The sequence below is a fragment of the Anguilla anguilla genome, chromosome 2 (genome assembly GCF_013347855.1).
Source record: "Anguilla anguilla isolate fAngAng1 chromosome 2, fAngAng1.pri, whole genome shotgun sequence".
Classification (NCBI taxonomy): domain Eukaryota; kingdom Metazoa; phylum Chordata; class Actinopteri; order Anguilliformes; family Anguillidae; genus Anguilla; species Anguilla anguilla.
Window position 1 is genome coordinate 29,905,529 of NC_049202.1, and position 20,500 is coordinate 29,926,028.

At 41.0% G+C, this 20,500-nt stretch overlaps 1 protein-coding gene across 3 annotated transcripts in view; it reads left to right on the forward strand.

Annotated features, from left to right (window-relative positions):
* Window positions 1–17,801: 17,801 nt before the first annotated feature.
* fbrs (fibrosin) overlaps window positions 17,802–20,500 on the forward strand; it is a 64,605-nt gene continuing 61,906 nt past the window's right edge. For 2 of the 3 annotated variants that reach the window (XM_035406755.1, XM_035406757.1), the window contains exon 1: window positions 17,802–19,898. In XM_035406755.1, coding sequence (XP_035262646.1) covers window positions 19,590–19,898 — 309 coding nt within the window. In that variant the 5' untranslated portion in view covers window positions 17,802–19,589. The remainder of the gene's footprint in view (window positions 19,899–20,500) is intronic. The other variant, XM_035406756.1, reaches the window with a different exon arrangement.

Below are 20,500 nucleotides of genomic sequence, written 5' to 3' on the forward strand. Positions count from 1 at the left end.
AGACTGTAACCTTGCCCACTAGGCCACAGCAGACCAGCTGTTTAAAGTGGAAATGTTTCAGAATAAAAAGGCATGGGTATTTTGCGTGTGTATGCAAGTTTTTGATTGGGTCATGTAGGTGAAGATTTGGCTGGTGTCGGTAAAATGTCCAATGGGGAGACATGTTGTTAGTGGGATAGGCGGCAGGAAAAATAAGAAGAAGAAGAAGAAGAAGGAGAAAACGCAAAATCCTCTTAGTTTGGGGCTTTATTGTGTGGACATGTGAAGTTGTTGATGAAATCAGTCTGTTGAAATTGGGTCAGAATGTACAAAATTTAATGTTTTTAAGGGCTGAGTGTCTGTGGCTGCTGTGGTTATTTCTGTGGGGATAAGCCTTTACAAGAGAGACAATCGATTCTCTTGGCATCGATTGATAAACTTTTCAGCACCACTGTGAAGGCCAGCTCCAACTTACGATGTACCTTTGAGGTGTCCCTTAAGGCAACTGTTAAGGTATAATCTGGGAAACACTCGTAAAAAAGCGGTTTCCCTTTGAAAGGTACACCTTAGGAACCTTCGTAAAACGTTAAGGTACATCGAAACTCGGAAACGCAGCCCTGGTCGTAAATTCTATGAAAACCTCGATTCCATCAAGAAAAAAATTGTTCCTTTTTGTTTTATACCATACAATTAGCACCAATTTTTGGTCGTTTATGTCATTACATTATTTAGGAAAACTGCATGAAACCATAACTCAATCAAATTAATCTCCCTAGCTCTGTCTTGCTTTTTAAAAATGGTTCGGTCACCGTCACGCAGTGATATTTATTCAATTTTTTTCAGTGGCGTGATTTTTTTTTAGAACCTTTAATAATTTATTCGCAAAATCGCGTGGCACTTGATGTGAATAGTCAGGCGCGTCGAAATTCGCCTTCGAATTATTCACATTTTCGTGTCGTTTATTCGTCACGTTCCTGGTTTTGGCCGCTTGGGAGAAACAGTCGTTTATATAGACAGGCACAGGAAGAAAAATATCGTTGACTATATTAGCAAGTGGTCATATATACAGTTATTCAAGGAACGTGTGAAGTTGCGTAGAAAAATAGATGAACTTTTTCCCACATAGATTATTAGTAGTTGTTATTATAAATGAGTCATGTTTACTTGCTCAACCAATCAAAAATCCAAAGAAAAAAAAACTCAGGAGGAACAGTCGTTTATATAGACAGCACAGAAAGAAAAATATCGTTGATTGTCTTGATTCAATCAACAGAAGCAGACGCGGTAGGTAGTTTCAGAATAACCAGCAAAAACAAAACCTGCACTTCAATTGTGTTTACATCTAACCTACGCATTGCAGATACTTGCCATGAATACGAGTGCGGAGAAAGAAGTGCATGTATCCGCAAATAATGTTGATTAAAAATGTGCACAATTTCGCACTGCAAATGAAAATAAATGTAGGCTATACGGCTTAGGCTACTCGCTAAAACTGCCTATTTGGGGAGAGCTGGCTATATATGATGGTATTGAGTAGCCTATTTTGTGGATTAATTGTATTGATACTCAAGGAAAATCAGGGGAAGATTCCACCACTGTTTAGCAATTAAAACTGATTTTTCTAAATCGCATTTATCATTTAATCTCCCTAACACAATGCGAAGAAGCTGTGTCCCTTTCCATTTGATTAGTCAGATGTTTGTATGCTTGTTAATCACTGAAAATTAATTAAAACAGTTTGAGATCAGTGATTAGTTTAAAGGAAAGTTTTGCGCCTCACCAGTTTAAGAAAGATGGATAAAGGAGGAAGAAAATGAGGACAAGAGGAGGATGACCGATTATTTTCGTGGGTAAAAAAATTCTCAGCATTAATGACACTCAGTAAACTTGAAATATATTATGTAAAAGCTTGCATCAATAGTATACATTCTTTTTTGAATTAATTGTCATTGTTTTCCTTAATTATAATTATGTGCACAATACATGAAAGATACTAAGAACTATTTTGAGCTGAGACATTCATTGGTTGTACCTTTTTTTCACCCACCTCCCACCGGATCTCAGGGTCCACCCACCTCCCAAATCCCAATTTAACCCCTTCTCATGGGGGCATTTCCCTCACAGCATGTAACATTCACAGTTACGCACAGACATTTATACCAAGAAACATAAAATCATTCACACAACAGAAAGGCTGGGCAGCTAAATACATGCATACCGATACAAATTGGACATATTGACGCCTATTCAATCAATCTTGATGGTCACCCACCACACGCGTAGCGTAAGCGGTGCGAAGCAGCAGGTGCGTCGTGTGTCTGCACAGGTTCCGTTTGTGTCACGCAAAGGCTTGGTTAAAGCTCTATATTTCTAGTAGGTCTCGCAGTCTGCAGTGGGATTACATCGTGTGTTTCACGTTTGGTTTGTTCACCAGAATACTTGGTGAGAGACCTTTTTCAGTTTGTTAACTTGGTAATATTTTGTTAACTCATGTAAATATGTCAGAAAGTTTGTGCTGAGGCTACCGAAACCTGATGAAACTGGATAGGGAAAAAGATTGCTTACTTCAAATCAAATAAAAAACATGTAGCCTAAACGCTTTAAAGAATTAGGCTACTAGCCTAAGCTTAAATTGCAACGTGGCCTACATGATAATCTCAAACTGTAATCATGTATTTGCTTGGTTAACAAGCGTGACAACTTTATGAAGAATAGGTAGTAGTAGTAATAATAATAATAATAATAATAACAAATAATCCGTAATCAACCATTGGGAATTCCTGTGTCGTCTTGTTATTCACGTCAAAACATTTAAATGATCAGATTTAGCTAATCAGCTAATCATCAAAAAGATAGCGTAACAGTTTAAACTTGAAGGGATACGAACACCACAACGCCATGAACACCAGAAGAACTTATAACTTAATTTATAAAATAAGTGCATTTTCATCGACAAGACTACTAAATAATCTGCTCTTTTAAAGCTCTGTGGATTATCTTATTTTTATTAGCAAGCCCTTTTTGAAAACACGGCCAACGAAGACATCTGAGAAGTCAAATAGGCTGAGCAATGGTTGGTTAAAAACTACCTTCCAACACTTCGAGCTAACAAACCGCTGCTCAGTGCATTCACTTCTACATCATTCAATACGTCTTTCTGTGGTGTATTTTCGAATTTACCCCACCCCCTCCGCAAAATAAGATAGCAAATCTAAGTTTGCCTTTTCCCCAGGTTCCAGTTTTTTTCTGCCAGGACAATACAAATACAAAAAGGCTTGTATTTTTGTTGGCTGCTTATAAAATATCTGATGTTTATCTGGTTTTATCTTGTTCTCCACTACTGCAAGAGGGAACTAGGGACACACCCCCGGTAGGGTAATATATGAAATATAAATTAGAGCATGTATACCTAGCTTTTTAGAGAATATTTCTGTGTGTAAACAGGTCATCATGCCTCGCAGCAAGCCGAAAAATAGAACAGAAGCAAAAAACTACGCTTCAGTTCATTGTAGAAATGCGAAAAGTTTTTGATCACCCCATTTGCGGGAGAGACTGTAATAAACGCCTAATGTCAATGCGCCAGGGCATGCGCAGTCTGGCGGAATTTTCAGTCGAGTTTCGAACCATTGCTGCAGAGTCAGGATGGAACGATACTGCACTCCAGGGGGTCTTCCGAGGTGGATTGTCTGAGGCTGTGAAGGATGAGCTGGCTGTAAGAGATGATTCTGACAACCTTGATGCCCTGATCTCGCTGGCCATCAAGCTGGACAACCGCCTCCGTGAGCACCGCAGAGAGAAGGTCGGACGCCAACCCTCAGCCACCTCTTCAGCGAAAAACAGTTCCAATCCCGCTTTTGGCACCAGTGCAGACCCGAGTCCGACCACGCCCCCTATGCCCAGCGAGGAGCCCATGTAGCTCGGAAGAGCCTATCTCTCGTAAACCAAGCGTATGCAGCGAATCAGGACGGGACTTTGCATCTACTGTGGCACGGCCGGTCATGTATTATCCTCCTGTCCTATTCGGCTAAAAGACATTGGAGTGGGGACCCTGGTGAGCCGTACTACTTCCCCTCCTACCGCCCAGTCAAGCCTGCTGCTCGATGCCACACTGGTTCGGGACCAGCAACCCCTCCTGCTGCAGGCGTTGGTCGACTTGGGCTACACAACCCCCACATAGACTGGTCAACTAACAAGATCCAGAGCTGGAGCTTTTTCTGTCACAGCACCTGCTTGAGATCAGCTCAATCACCAGCAGGGGTCGCTGTCCCTCCACCCGATGCTCCTCCTGACCTGTCCGAATACCACAACCTCGGACAAGCATTCAGCAAACAACAAGCACTCACCTTACCCCCTCATCGACCGTACGACTGTAGTATTGAGTTGCTTCCTGGAGCTTCTCTACCCACCAGCAGACTGTTTATCCCGTCTCGGCCTGAGAGGGAGGCCATGGAGACCTACATTCGAGACTCACTCGCCACTGGCATCATTCGCCCATCATCTTCCCCACTAGGGGCAGGTTTCTTCTTCGTCTCTAAGAAGGACAAATCACTCCGCCCCTGCATCGATTACCGTGGACTCAATAACATCACCATAAAAAACAAATATCCTCTGCCTTTGATTAATTCTGTGTTCGAGCCTCTCCAGGGAGCCACCGTCTTCTCCAAACTGGATCTCCGTAACGCCTACCACCTGATCCGTATCAAAGAGGGCGACGAGTGGAAGACGCCTTCAACCCCCCCTCGGACACTTTGAATACCTGGTGATGCCCTTTGGACTGACCAACGCTCCTGCAGTCTTCCAAGCCCTTGTCAATGATGTCCTTTGAGACCTACTGAATCGCTCCGTGTTCGTGTACCTGGATGACATCCTAGTCTTCTCCCGCAATATGGAAGAACACTTTTAGCATGTCAGACAGGTAAGACTGCTTGAGAATAAGCTGTTTGTCAAGGCAGAGAAGTGCGAATTTCATGTCGATTCCGTCTGCTCCCTGGGCAACATCATTGAGAGGGGCCAAATAAGGGCAGACCCGGAGAAGATAAAAGCTGTGGCTGACTGACCTGTTCCCAATTCCGTGCAGCAGCTACAGCGATTCCTGGGGTTTGCCAATTTCTACCGGCGTTTCATCTGTGATTACAGCTGAGTAGGTGCACCCCTCACCCAACTCACATCCCCAGCTAGCTCTTTTTCCTGGACTCCAGAGGCAGAAGCCACCTTCACCGACCTGAAGAAGCGATTCACCTCGGACCAAAAACTATACCCTTGTGCATTCTTCTCCCTTCGGTTACCTGCTGAGAGAAATTACGACATTGGCAACCGAGAGCTGCTGGCCGTAAAACTCGCCCTGGAGGAGTGGAGACACTGGCTGGAGGGTGCTGAACACTCCTTCGTAGTATAGACCGACCACAAAAACTTAGCATACATTCAGTCAGCCAAACGACTCAACTCCCGTCAGGCCCGCTGGGCGCTGTTCTTCGGTCGGTTCAACTTTACCCTCACCTACCGGCCAGGATCCCATAATGTCAAGCCAGACGCCCTCTCCAGGCAATTCGTCTCCGACTCCACTCCTGCCAGCCCTGATAGCACCCTTCCCTCAACCTGTTTGGTGGCCACTGTCACCTGGGAGGTAGAATCTCTTGTGAAGGACGCCCAAAAGACGCAGCCTGACCCCAGGAGAAGACCCAACAAACTTCTCTTCGTACCTTCTGCTGTTCGCTCCCAGGTCCTGCAGTGGGCTCACACTTCCCGTTTCGCCTGCCACCCAGGGATTCACTGCACTCTATCTCTCCTGAGACAGAATTTCTGGTTGTCCTCCATGAACTCTGACACTTGTGAATTTGTGCTCGCGCGCTCCACATGTGCGCGCAGCAAATCCTCTCACCAGTCACCTACCGGTCTCCTTTGTCCCCTTCCTGTCCCGAGCCGACCCTGGAGTCATATTGGCCCGGACTTCCACCTTCCATGGGTAACACCACTATACTCACCATTGTGGATAGGTTTTCCAAAGCCGTTCACTTCGTGCCTCTGAAGAAGCTGCCCACCTCCTCTGAAACTGCCGATCTACTAGTGCACCATGTGGTTCGACTTCACAGGATCCCCACTAACATTGCGTCTGACCGTAGTCCCCAATTCACTTCCCAGGTATGGAAAGCCTTCTGCTAAGCTCTCAGGGCATCGGTGAGTCTTTCCTCAGGATACCACCCACAGACCAACGGGCAGACCGAGAGGGCCAATCAAGACCTTGGGGCTGTGCTTCGCTGCGTCACCACCCGTAATCCCACTTCCTGGAGCAAACACCTGGACTGGGTGGAGTACGCGTACAACTCCCTTACGAGCGCCGCCACTGGCATGTCTCCCTTCAAGAGCTCACTTGACTATCAGCTTCCCCTGTTCCTGGGTCAAGAAAAGTAGATTGGCGTACCCTCAGTTCAAGCTCATTTGCACCGGTGCCACAGGGTGTGGAGGAATGCCCGTGCCGTCCTGCTCCGCTCCACCGACTGCAACCAGTGCATCGCTGACCGCCATCACACTTCAGCACCCAATTACCAGCCAGGACAAAAGGTTTGGCTATCATCCAAAGACATCCCTTTACAACACGAGTCCAAGAAACTTCAACCCCATTTCATCGGACCCTTTGAAATCGACAAAATCATTAACCCCACTGCTGTTAAATTGCAGCTACCTACCTCCATGAAGATTCAACCCACTTTCCACGTGTCTCAAATCAAGCCAGTGTCCGTCAGTCCGCTACGTCCGCCTGCCATCCCCCCCCCACCCCCCCAAATCATCGACGACCATCCAGCCGTCACGGTTCGTCGGCTATTGGATGTTCGCTGCCGGGGTTACCAATACTTGGTGGACTGGGAGGGATACGGGCCAGAAGAACAAAGCTGGGTTTCTCGCATACTCATTTTGGACCCTTCCCTTATTAAGGACTTTTATTTAAAAAATCCTGGGAAACCTGGTGGGTTGCCTGGAGGCTCCCGTTGAGGGGGGGGGGGGGGGGTACTGTTATTTTTCTGTTGTCACTTCACTTTCTAGTTGATTATCTGTTTCTCTCCTGCACAATCTTTGTTTCGGTTTGTAGTATGGGTGTGGTTTCCTCTAACTCTCTCCCCTCAGCTGATCGCTCTCACCTGTTCTGGCCGCATTCTCATGCACTGGGTAATCACTCATTTCATTCACCTGTTCCCTGTTTGCATTCTCATGCTCTGTTCAATTATCTCATTTCACTCACCTGGTTCACATAGTATATATTCTCTGTTTCCCTGCTCTTCCGTGCCAGATTGTGCCTCTGTTTACAGTGCCTTTCCAGCGTTTTTCTCTTGTCCATTTGTCTCTTGCTTGATCTTGCCTGTTTTCCCGACCACCGATTTTTGCCTGCCGTCTTTGTTTTGTTGATTTCCTGTTTTGACCTTCACCTGTTTCTCGACTTTGATTTTGCCTTCTGTTTTTGTACTTTTGCCCCGGTGGATTGTCTGGTTTTGGTCTTATGCACGAACTGACTACGAGACTGCCCGCTGTATTGCGTACCTTTGCATTAAACATCTCCTACGGGAGTTTCGCCACTTCGCTGTCTGAGTTTGCATTTGGGTCCACCCAACTTCGACCCGTGACACATTAATTCATACAAATACATTAAAGGAGGTGCACAAAGTCATTGTCTTGATAGCCTTCTTGTTTTTGGAGGAGAAAATAGTTTTCATGTATTGCTTGGTTTCATTTTCAAATATAATAAATACGAGTTTAGAGTTATTAAATTTGGATTTGTAGATATTAAATTTTGCTAAAAGAATGATTAGGTTAATAATATAATATTCTTTGATTTTATTTCCATTACATTTATTGAAACCAAACAAAACATTCTCTAGGCATAAAGTGAAATCAGAGTTAATATTATCAATAATAAATTTACTCAAGTCCTTCCATAGCCTTTTGGTATGGGTACAGTGCCAAAACAAATGAAGAAGTGTTTCTGGGAGTACATCACAGAATTAACAATTTACATTGATATCAATGTCAACTTGACAAGATAATGATTTGCTGGGTAATATCTGTGTATAATTTTAAAGGAGACTTCGCTTATTTTATTAGTCAATAAATACTTATAGGGTAAATTCCAAATATTTTTCCAATTAAGGTCTTTTGTAACGCTGTTCCAGTAAGTAACAACATAGGGAACAGAGACAACATCACTCCGAAATAAACTACGTATACTTCTGTTGTTATTTTTGGTAGACCAAAAGCATATCTGACCCACAGGAGTATCAACAGGATTTGGAACTGGTAACACAGGTCCTTGTTTTGTTGCATTTTTTAAGAGCATTATGATCCCAGAAGGGATTGCACCTATGACTACAGCATATTCCTTTGGAGTTACAGGTATACCAAACTTAGTGAGGAATTCTGAGTAGCTAAGCAAAAGTCCATTATCATTACATAACTGCCTCACCAAGATAATATTATTTGTGAACCATTTCTCATAAAATAGGGATTTGTTTTTATATAATATGTTTCTATTATTCCAAATAAAATATTTGTGAGGCGAGAAGTTATGTTTATAAGTGAGGGACCAAGCGAGCAGCATTTGTCGATGGAAATTGGACAATTTTAGGGGGATCTTTTCAATCTTATAATTACAGACTAAAGCCCTATTCGCACGGGACTAGTATCACCTGGGGACCTCATGTGATTTAGAAATTACCCCCCCCCCCACGTCCATGTTTCGTGCGGCGCACTCGCACGGGATAAGCAAAGTCTGTATTTTACTCTAATTTACTCATAGACGCCGCATTGACTGCTTCGGCCCGTTGCTGCGATACGTCAACGTCGCCGTCATATTGGACCAGGCAAGACTGGCCTGAAAACAAATAGAAGTAAACGGGGGAGCTGCTGTTTTTCTGGATAAAAAGCACTATAACGTTTACATTTCTCAACCGATTTCAATGAGTCGTTTCTATATTCAAGGGTTTATGATCTATGTGGAGCACAAACAAAGTTTTATCTCCAGTTCTCCAGAATCTCGATAGTTAGGCTATAATCGCTGCTAGACGCTCATGAGAGGAGTGTGTTGGTAGGTAACAAATGGACTGCATTTATATAGCGCTTTTATCCAAAGCGCTTTACAATTGATGCCTCTCATTCACCAGAGCAGTTAGGGGTTAGGGGTTAGGTGTCTTGCTCAAGGACACTTCGACATGCCCAGGGCGGGGTTTGAACCGGCAACCCTCCGACTGCCAGACAATCGGTCTTACCTCCTGAGCTATGTCGCCCCAAGCAAAGCTAGCCTTACAATCAATGTCATTTGATGCTTACAATCCTACTCAAGTTAGCTAGCAATGCATTTATTACTTTCTAGCCAGCTTGCCAGGTTAAAATGAACTGTGGCAATTCCTTATGATAATGAATTATTTTCCACCACAGTTTATGTAATTCAGTTTATGTAAACCTAACGTTGATACACACTTCTCTCTTGAGCGTCTAGCAGCGATTATAGCCTAACTATAGAGATTCTAAGTAACTGGAGATAAAACTTTTTTTTTGTACTCCACGTAAATCATAAACCCTTGAATATAAAAACGACTCATTGAAATCAGTTGAGAAATGTAAACGTTATAGTGCTTTTTATCCAGAAAAACCGCAGCTCCCCTGTTTACTTGTATTTGTTTTCAGGCCAGTCTTGCCTGGTCCAATATGGCGGTGACGTTGACATACGATCCAAAGGCCAATGCGGCGTTTATGTATATATATGTCTATGAATTTACTGACATTACCCCCCCGGATATGATTGAAAATGTCATGGCTCTGCTCTGCGTAACAGTAAAATATGACCCCAAATCACAGAGATGCCGATTCGCGCGGGACTAATATTATCACATGACTTCTGTGTTTGGCGAAATATGGTAGGTAATTTGCGGTGGAATTTTTACTTTACAAATAACGGACATGGCAGATATGCACGGTATTAAGATCACAGACGACCTCCGCAATTATTACAAATCACTAGAGGTCCCCAGGTAATACTAGTCCCGTGCGAATAGGACATAAGATACATTTAAGGCCACCTAATTTGGAGAATATGTAATGAGGTATGAAGTTCCAAATCGATGTGGGATTATTTAGAAATTGTTTAATCCAATTGACTTTGAACATATTATTAACAGTGGTGAAGTCAAGGAAATTAAGTCCTCCTGATTCATATGTATTTATAATAAGATTTTTTAACATGAGTTCTATTTTTCCAGATGAAATTAAAAAGCATGTTATCAATTATTTTAGAAGTCTTATTACTAACATAAAGTGAGGTAGCCGCATAGGTTAGACGGGAAATACCCTCTGCCTCTGTCAACAAAATTTGTCCTTTCATAGATAAATCCCTCTGTAACCAATGATTCAGTTTTTTCCTGGTTCTATCCATAATTGGATCAAAATTTAAGGTACATCTAGAATCTTTGTTCTTGATAATCTTAATTCCTAGATATGTAACTTTTACTTTTGTGGGTATATTACAGAAATAGGATTTTTCACAGTCTTTAAGGGCAAGTAACTCACATTTAGCGAGGTTCAAACAGAGCTCAGAAGCTTTAGAAAATTCCTGTATGGCATTTATTGCAATAGGAACCTGAGTGGCATCTTTTTAAAAAAGGGGTTGTGTCGTCAGCTAACTGACTAAGAATAATGGGCCTCATTCACCAACCGTTCTTAAGAAGAATTTTCTTCTTAAAACCCACTTACGCCGTTTTCACAAATATTCTGACATTCACCAATTTTTTCTTATTTGGGATTTGTTCTTAGGTAAGAACAGAATCTATGCACACTCAAGAACACACTTATGCACATTTGAGTGCTGACATGTTTGTGCAAAATAATTGGTTATTGCGTTTTCTTCAATTCTACAGTTGTATAATATTATAGGATTTAAATTACAATAATATTTTTATCATTTATAATATTTTTGAATAATTATTTTCATTATTTTATAAAGAATTAAGGTGCCAGGTTCCACCTCAGATGATGGTTGCCTCAGCAGGAGTTCATCTGTAAATAAATGATAAAAATCCAACCATTGTTTATTTGTGGGGATTTCAATTATGCAATGTTTGGTCTATACTGCAAAAGCAAACGTTTAAATTTTGAATACAAACTAAGCACTTAGGTAACACTTTTTAAACACATGGGCATGTTGAAGAAGAGAACACTTATTCAGAGGCGTCACTAGGGGGGTGCGGACCACACCGGGTGACACCATCAGAGGCGTGTGACACCAAAATGACTGGCAATGAATTTTTTGTGCAGCGACGGGTTGAAACAGCTAGTTTCTCCAATGCAGTTTATTGCCAGTTGAGTTAATTAGCGGTATTAATGTGATGAGAAGCGCTTTGTCGTTTGAATACATAACACGCAATTCCTTGTGCCCACTCCCACCAGCATTTTTTTTTTTTTGCCTCAGATTTGACATCAAACCATTTTTTTTACTTCATTAGTTGTGCGACCTTCTCCGGATACAGCGTTCACTGAACAAGTAATAGCATCCCATGCATCTTTTTTTATTATTCTTTTTATATCCGCTACTGACGCTACTAAATATGACAGGTCGTTTGCTGTTCACTTCCTGCAGCAGTACCTCCACTTCAGAACTACTGAAGTTTTTCTTACATTTGGAGTCCGGTGCTCCACCGTCTTTAGATTTTCGTTTAGGCATTCTTGACTTCTCTCTCAACTTTTCTTTTCAATTTCTGTGTGTGATTTCTGTGTGTGCACACAGCCCTGCAGTCTCATGCCCTTTTATGGGGATTGGCGGGGCGTTTACCTATGCTAATTAGGAACAACTGGCACACGCTTTCAGTTTACAAGGACAATGGGATTCATCATTATAAGAACACAGTTGCGAACTGCGGTTTAAGAACACGTCCTGAATCTGTCGTAGACTTTTCTTAGGACCTTTCTCAAGAACAAATTTAAGAAAAAACTTAGGAAGATATTGGTGAATGAGGCCCAATCTCCCTATCAGCAATTGATATCCCTTTTATGATACCATTTTTAATATAAATATTGAGAAGCTGTGTACAAAGAAGGAAAAGATATGGGGATATTGGACATCCCTGCCTAATGCTACAGTTTAATTTAAACCTAGAGGGTGTGCCATAATTCAATTTAACTGAACTATTACCATTTTATACATGGTTTTAATGGCCTTGCAGAAAAACTCGCCAAATCCAAATTTTTCAAGGGAGCGGAAAATAAAATTGTGTTCTACTGTATAAAACGCTTTGTAAAAATCCAGGAAAAAGACGAAACTATCATCAGACCACAAATATGAATAGTAAATTAAATCTAAAACCAATCTAATATTATTTGATATATGTCTATTTCTCATGAATCCTGATTGAACCTCATCAATAATCGGATCTAGAACTGCCTTCATTCTTTTTGCAAATATTAATGCAAACACTTTGTAGTTGTTATTGAGAAGACATATTGGCATCCAGTTATCAATTAGTAAATGGTCTTTTTGGGGTTTAGGAATTAGACTAATAAGCCCTTGTGTCAAGGTAGGAGGAAGAGTCACTTTTTCAATACTTTCTATAAAAACCTCCAAAAGTAATGGTGCCAATTGTTCTGCGAATGCCTTAAAAAAATTCTGCAGTGAGACCATCCACTCCAGGGGATCTATTATTCTTAAGATATTCAATCGCATTTGAAGTCTCCTCCAGAGATATAGGACCATCACATAATTGTTTATGATTTAATTCAATTTGGGTGACATTATTCATTCATTATTCATATTCAGTGTCCAGGAAGCTGGAGGTTGACTCTTCACAGTACTTTGAATTATATAAGTTACTATAGAAGTTGGAACAATGTTTAGACATGATATTTGGGTCGTCAGTTACGACTCCATTGATATTTAATAGCTTAATTGTATTAGTTTTCCCATTATATTTTTCCAAATTAAAAAAATGAGCAGTTTTGTTCCCCCTCTTCAAGCCATCTTTTCCTGGATCTTACAAATGCGCCTTCTGCTTTCATTTTGTAAATTTCATCCAACTTATTTTGATGTTCAATTAGCTCAGTTTTTTCTGTTTCTGATAAACTCCCAGGGGGTCGTTGATTAAGAGAAACTATTTTAGAGACCACATTCTCTTCCTCTAATCTATGGGCCTTTGCTAAATGACTACCATATCTTCTAATGTATTGTGCTACGTCAAATTTAAACAACTCCCAATTACTGCAGTACAGCTTCTCAGTTTGGGCCTTGTACCAAAAGTATGTAATCATATTTTGGATATGTATTTTCACTGCTTCATGCTTCAAGAGGGAACTATTAAGTTTCCAATATGAGCCTTTTTTGATATTGGCTGAATGTAAAGGAATATAGATAGAAACTACACTATGGTCTGTTAAAGGTGTAGTAATAATATTAACAGAGATATTATCAATATTCATATTTTTAGATCCTAACCAATAATCTAAACGAGACTGTCTACTAGAGGTTGTATTACTCCAAGTGTAAGCATTCACCCCAGGAAATTTCTTTCTCCATATGTCAATTAGATTAAACTTTTCAATAAACACCTTCAGGTTCTCAACTATCGCAGTATAAGCACGTGGTGGCCAGCAGTCAATAGAACTGTCTAAAATCATATTAAAATCCCCCCCGTTACAATAAATGAATTTGGAAATTCATTTATTGCCAGTGTTGAATTTGATTTTCTAGCATTTCAAGTAAATTGTCATTTTGAATCTTAGATTGATATCCATAAATATTGACTGTAATAATCGTGACTCGATCTATCCTAATGATTTGACAAAGATAGTGACCAGATGGATCACAGTCAGTGTGCAATATGTTTCCAGAGAATTAATTTTTTTAATTGGCTACACCCGCGGAGCGTTCAGAGCCTTGAGCTAATCATAGATCATTGCCCCATTGTGCCCTCCAAAAATTGGCATCATTGACAACTGAGTGAGACTCTTGAAAAAAACATACATCGGTTTTGTGCTGTTTAGCAAATAAAAATAAGGCTTTGTGCTTAACTGTGTTTTTTAAACCCCTGGCATCAAGGGTAACTATGATCAAAGAAATGGTAATAAAAAGAGAGAGAAGAAAAAAGTCAACTGATAGAGGATTGATTTGTCACTAGCTTGTAAGCGAGCAAATAATAAAACCAAGAGTGTCACCATCTTAACTTTCAATTTGAGTGAAAATATAGAAAAGTTAACTTGCAATTAGATAGTCCGCTTTGCATAGATCAATATGTTGAATGCTAAATTCCAAAAAGAGAAATATAGATAACTAGGATAGGTAGCTGCCTTCTAAACAAAATTATTATAGATCTAACTAAAATCAACTTTTTATCCTTTAAGAATTCTTACAAAAACAATTTAAAAGCCTTAACAATTGGTTCAAATTGTTTGCTTATCATAACAATATAAAATAATCCAAACGTAACAACTTGCCCCAAACAATAACAAAATGGGTAGTCCCCCCCCCCCCCCCCCCCAATACGACAAACAAAAAATACCTGATTTGCAGCTTAGGATACATTAGCCTATATTTCCAGTTATTTTCCAGAACGATTAGTTGCACAGTGAGATAGGACTTCAGGTAGGCAGTGTTATTTCGAATCCATTGATGAAGGCACGACGACCGATGAAGTACGCTGCTTTCCCCTCACTGCGCACTTTCTCCACCACCGGCCAGAGTTGGTTTCTTCTCTCTCGGTCTCCTCTTGACAGATCCTCGGCAAAGCGCAGATCGTTGTTACGGAGATAAGCAGATTTCTTCCACTGCGCTTGCGTTGGTTGCAACGGGCAATGGCTGTGCCCTAGTTTGGGCTTCATGCGCCAGTGAGCACTAACCATAGCAAATCAGTGGGTGACGTCATAATCACTTTGTCCATATTTTTATACGATCTATGCTTCGCCTGTTTGCCCTTTTTCAACTAAATTCTGTAATAGTAAATTCTGCATATAGCGTAGGCAGTACCAGATGTAGACTGGTTTGATTTGGCTGGTATAGGTGAAGGATTGGCTGTTGTATGTAAAATGACCAATGGGTAGACATATTCTTTGTGGGCTAGGAGCATTTCTGGCAGGAAAAAGAAGGAGAAAATGCAAAATCCCCTTAGTTTGGGGTTTATTGTGTGGACATGTGAAGTTGTTTATGAATTCTGTCTGTTGAAATGGGGTCAGAATGTACAGAAATTAATGTTTTTAAGTGGCTGTTGCAGTTATTTCTGTGGGGAACCCTGAAAAGTGCCAAACTCTCTGACTCTCTGTGCTGTATAAGTATGGGGCATGCCCCACCAAGGCGTAATTTGGCTGGATGGCATACCTGTAATCCCAATGGTATGCATCAGATGCAGACTCGATATCTGAGGGGAATCAAGACCACTTCCAGGATTTTTAACCATTTCTGCTTCTATGCGTTCTTGCTTTTGGAACAGGATTTGGGCTGTTAAATATGATGTCACACAAGTTCTCAAGAATGCACATGTACAGACATTGAGAAACATCCCGAGTTTCCCACTGGTAATTATGACATTGCTAGGTCGTTCATAAGCACACAACTCATAAATATGATATTTGCATGACACACAGCATTCACCTCTCCATTCACCCATCAGATGGAAAGCGCCATGAAATGAGTGACAGTAATGAGGCAGATTCTTAGGAAATTGCTCAAAATAATAGTCTGCCAACTGGAACACGCGAAACGTGCATGTGAAAATTGGTTTTGAAACCTAGTGAAGTTTTGACTATTAAAAATACTCCTTCGTTATAATCCTAATCCAAAGTGCGTTTCTGGAATAACGTATAAATATAAAGGTTATGCATATTTATAAAGTTATTTTTTATTTTTATTTTTTACTTTCTAACGCGTTTGTTGGAAATGCATTAAGTCTGAATAAAAAATATGAAGATCACTGTTTTCAGAGAATATATCACTAATTCCAACATCTTCGTCATAATCAACAGGTCATGTTACTACGGCTCTGGTTTCTCCTTTAACAATTAGCCAATTAGCTATGTGGCATAAGTTTAACTGTGGTGTGATGAAGTGGGCACAAGTAATTGTACTATATGTACTATAAGACTATGAATACGGAAGAATGGAATTCTGATTAGACCTTAGACCACATAGAACTTTATTGCAAGTCAAACATATTGCTATATCAAATAATTGTCACAAATGGTTGCCATTTTTTGGTGGGTTTCAATGATTTTACAGAAGGAAAATTAGGTCATTTAAGTCCCTAATGCTTCATAAATGCATCCAATCTATAATGGTCTCTTGCCTCCCCTGTATGAAGCATCAAAATGGTATGGAGGTATGTTACATCCCAGTGTATTATTTAGAACACAATTATTATTAAGGGATGTTACTGTTTTGAGTTTTTGGCTGGGTATTGCTGGTTGTTTGTGTTCCCCTATATAGGTGGAGGTAAACATGCATCCTGTTGCCGGGTGACCTGACTTGGAGGATGCTGTTGGGAAGGACGCACCGACGACTGTCGCGGAAGACCCGTTTTGGAGGATGCACAGTGACGAGGACGCCGGTGTCGTCGCTCGGAGACCGGACCAGATGAGGCTGTAGCTGGGGACACCGGGGACCGTTGCAGAGCAACGCTTAGGAAAAGATGCGGGCCTATATAACAGCTGGACGCCGTCATCGCATCAGAACCGTCTTTTCATCTGCTGCTGAAAGCCACGCCTGTTTTCGCTCTGCTCCAAGAATTCTATCCACCCTTTAAGATGACTAGTAGATTTAGATTAGTCGCGCTGTATACGGCAGTTCAGTACCTGACCAGCAGAGGATGCTAACATCACGGGATCCCTATAGTTGGACTTGGTGGAGAGGACCGGCCTCACGGAGGACTTGGACTGCTGTACTGGCTGCCCGGTGAGGCTCTAATAATTAGCCTTTGTGTCACGGACTTTAGCTAGGCTGACACTGTTAAATGTTACGATCAGTTCCACCCTCTTTGTTATTGCAACATTGTAGGGCTTTCAATTCGTAACAAGGTATTTTGAAAACCTAGGACCCTTTAGTATTTTGTCTATAAGTGAATGTATGACTTATGTAATGCTCTACTCCCTCCACTAGACATAGTGTAGTGGTATGGAGGTATTTTGAAAATGTACAGCCTTTGCTACATTGGTGTGATGTCACAGATATAAAATAAGCATTAGAAAAAATGATGCTGGGGTCCAACTGTTGTACACTTAGCCTATTCCTACCTCCTGCCAGTACAAGTGAATGTATCTCTTTTCAGTGGCAAACCCATCGTTGGGCTGTCAGGCTCTAGTCACATTTATGTGACAGGGAGGCAGCAGAGCATGATATATGTGATGCCTGTACAAACAATATATGCTAATACACTCCAGTTCTCCTTGCCAAACCACAGTAAGACCCAGCCACATTTTCATGATGTTTATTCGATTTAAGTTGCTAAGTTGATGTTACAAGGTAGCACAGAATGGTTTAAGTGATTCATTTTAAATGACTCCAAATTCTCCCTCACCTTTCATGTAACAAGTATTGTTTTAGATCTAGTAATAATACTTTAAATTAATGGGAGTATTTCATTTTTATTTCTCAATTTTAAATTTTTTCTTGATGTCATTGTGCCTATTAAAATATAGAAAACTTGCATAAAGGAAGACACTATCCACTACTATCTAATGTTTATGTGTAAAATTTCAGTTTTTGTAATATTGTCAAATAGTTGTAGGAAATAGGAATAGTTTACATTTTTAGGAAAACTGTTTTGGTTTTATTGGAGGCACTTTTATTTTGAAAATTTCAGACCCTCGCGAAATTCCTTATTGTCACTAGCTTCAAAGTCCACAGACGGAAGCGTTCTTTTTCAACACATATCTAGCTAGGCTAATGTTTGTGTCGAATCTTTTTAGCTAGTCCCTTGTAGTTATTTTTTTATTTTCTTTTTTTGTTGAAATAACATATACGTTTCCTCCAGGATAGTGGCGGAGAAGAATATTATAGTTCAGTGGAAAAGCACGGAAGACAATAGTTTCCGTCTGCACGGTGGATTTCATTTGTCGCAGAAGGGGGAACACCCCAGCCAGGCATGTTTTTGTAAATGTAGGCCGAGGCGTCAATAATTTGGTCTAGTTTTTTCGTTTTGGGGATGTTGAACGGGAAAAATACGAAAGAAAAAAAATCGGTTACAGCTAATGAAACATAATCCAGTTTCGTCTGCGGTGTATGGATTTATTTCGTCGAGAGTTTTGATTCAGTTATCCATCTTTACACTACCGATTATAATTATGCTAAGTTGCCTTGACCGCAGAGTGCGGTTCTTTTACTGGACCTTGGCTATTTGGATTGGGCACGGTATTATCCATTTCTAATGAAAGGGGGTATAGATTGGGTTACAACTATTTGGAAACGACTTCCTTCAACATTAAAAAAAATAATTCCTACCTAAGAAGACGAAAAAACTTTAGAATGAAAACTACCACTGTATGTGGCTATGTATGCTGTCAACTGTTTTGTTAACGATGCTTAGGTGAAAATTGGCACGGGTAGCTTATGTTGGCTACTAGTTTTCTTGCCCAAAGTTTATGGTTAAGCAAATTTAACGATAGCTAGATCACCAACAAACACGGCAGCGTGCGTATGCTTGTTAGCTAGCCGGTCGACCATATGTGCCATTGTGTATAACGTAGTGGCTACCTACCATTGGCTGACTAACAAGTCGAGTGGAAATCGATTCGTATTTCATATTGCTCTCCCCGTAAACTAGCTAACGGTAGTATCTAAAATATTACAACTGACGATGCGTGATCGGATTGAGTGTCGCGATAGCTTGCTAACTTGTGACTAAGATATTATTTGCCTCGTAACTGATGTCAAAAGATCGAGCCAATTCCAAAACAAAGTAGAAAGCTAGCTATTTGTGTAGCTAACAATCTAGCTAGTTAGTTCGGTTACATGTCATTGGTCAGCGGCTTTCGCTCACAAGGGACTGGTTGTCGGGGTTCCGCCTTCCTTTTTACTACCGGGTAGCAACCCAACATCTTACAGGATATTAAGATGGGTAACATTAGCTAGCAACATTAGCTAGATAGCCGATGTATTCTTGACGCTGGGATGTAGCTAGTTAGCTACAAAAATTCATGAAATAACGTTGGCTGAGCTGTTGAAATTTTGATCGTGTCCATGTGATTGGCAGGTAATCGGCATTCAGGTAGCTGTTCATGAAATTGATTTAGCTTGCTTGCTAACTGGCTAGTTACATTTCGCACAATTTAATACTCGGTAAATTTAGTAACGTCACTCTCTGTTTTTATAAAAATTGGGACATGTAGTCTTGGCGCAAATGGCTGCTCGCGTTCGGTGTTTGACGGAAATTCCAAAAATGCACAGAAGTAGTGTAGTGTCACATTGTTCTTGAAAAAAGCTAAAGTGAGACTTGTGACAAACGCCATTTTAGGCCGTACCCCTTGTCTGCGGTGTGTTTATTATTTTTATTTTTTTTTTGGGGGGGGGGGAGGAGGTCGGATTGGGTGAAAGTGCCTTTGACTGGACCGAGGGTGTAAAGTGCCTTTGACCAGACAGGAATTTGGAATAGCCTTTGTTTGACATGGATGGGCCAGGCCGGAGCAGCGGCTTCAGGCAAAGCCGTCGCTCCCGCTCGCAACGCGACAGAGAACGACGACGAAGGAGAGGGGACCTAACAGAACGGAGGCCCTCCTCGCCCTCCTCGTGCTCTGAGCGAGAAGCTGGCGGAAGGGACGGCTTAGGAGGTGGGTGCAGAGTTGGCCGTGGATCCGGAGCAGTTGGCAAGAGACATAGGCCGCCGCGCCGGAGGAAGCGAGAGTCTGTATCATGCGAAGAGGATATCATCGATGGTTTCGCCATTGCAAGCTTCATCAGCCTGGAGGCCTTGGAGGTAGGTTGTGGGCTTTTGTTTACGTATGTTGTGTATTGCATGTCTTTTGGCGTTGTCAAATGAAAGCTGTCGCGAATGTGGAGTTAGGTTTGTGTTTTCTTCAGAATATTCATCTTCATAGAGCCTTTTAGCGTTTTGATAGGATTTTTTTAGCATGACAGTTTGTACTATTTAACTGTCAAAAATAATAGGTATTTTCCCTGTTACACGTCATTATATAGCATATTAAATCTGTCTTTACTCGACGACAAATAAAGCTTTATTACTCTTGCGACATGAACTTAAAGCTAACAAAAGTCTTACAATTTAAAGTATTCGAAACCATGTCTGTTAAAAAATTTAATCTATGTACAGACATCTCAAAGGGACACGTTACAACTCTGAGCAGTAATGTAACGTGTTTTCAGTTTTCTCTTAAGGGACACTCGTCGACCGTTCATAATTGGTCCTTAGTCCCATTGGTGCTCTTAAAGCGGTTGCTAATAAACATTAAATGACGTTTTTGGAGTTCTAAAGTCGTATATTCTGTCTCCATTTAATACATTACGTTAGCCCTGTAGTAAAGAAACAAAATATAATTAAGCCGAAGGTGCATTGTCACT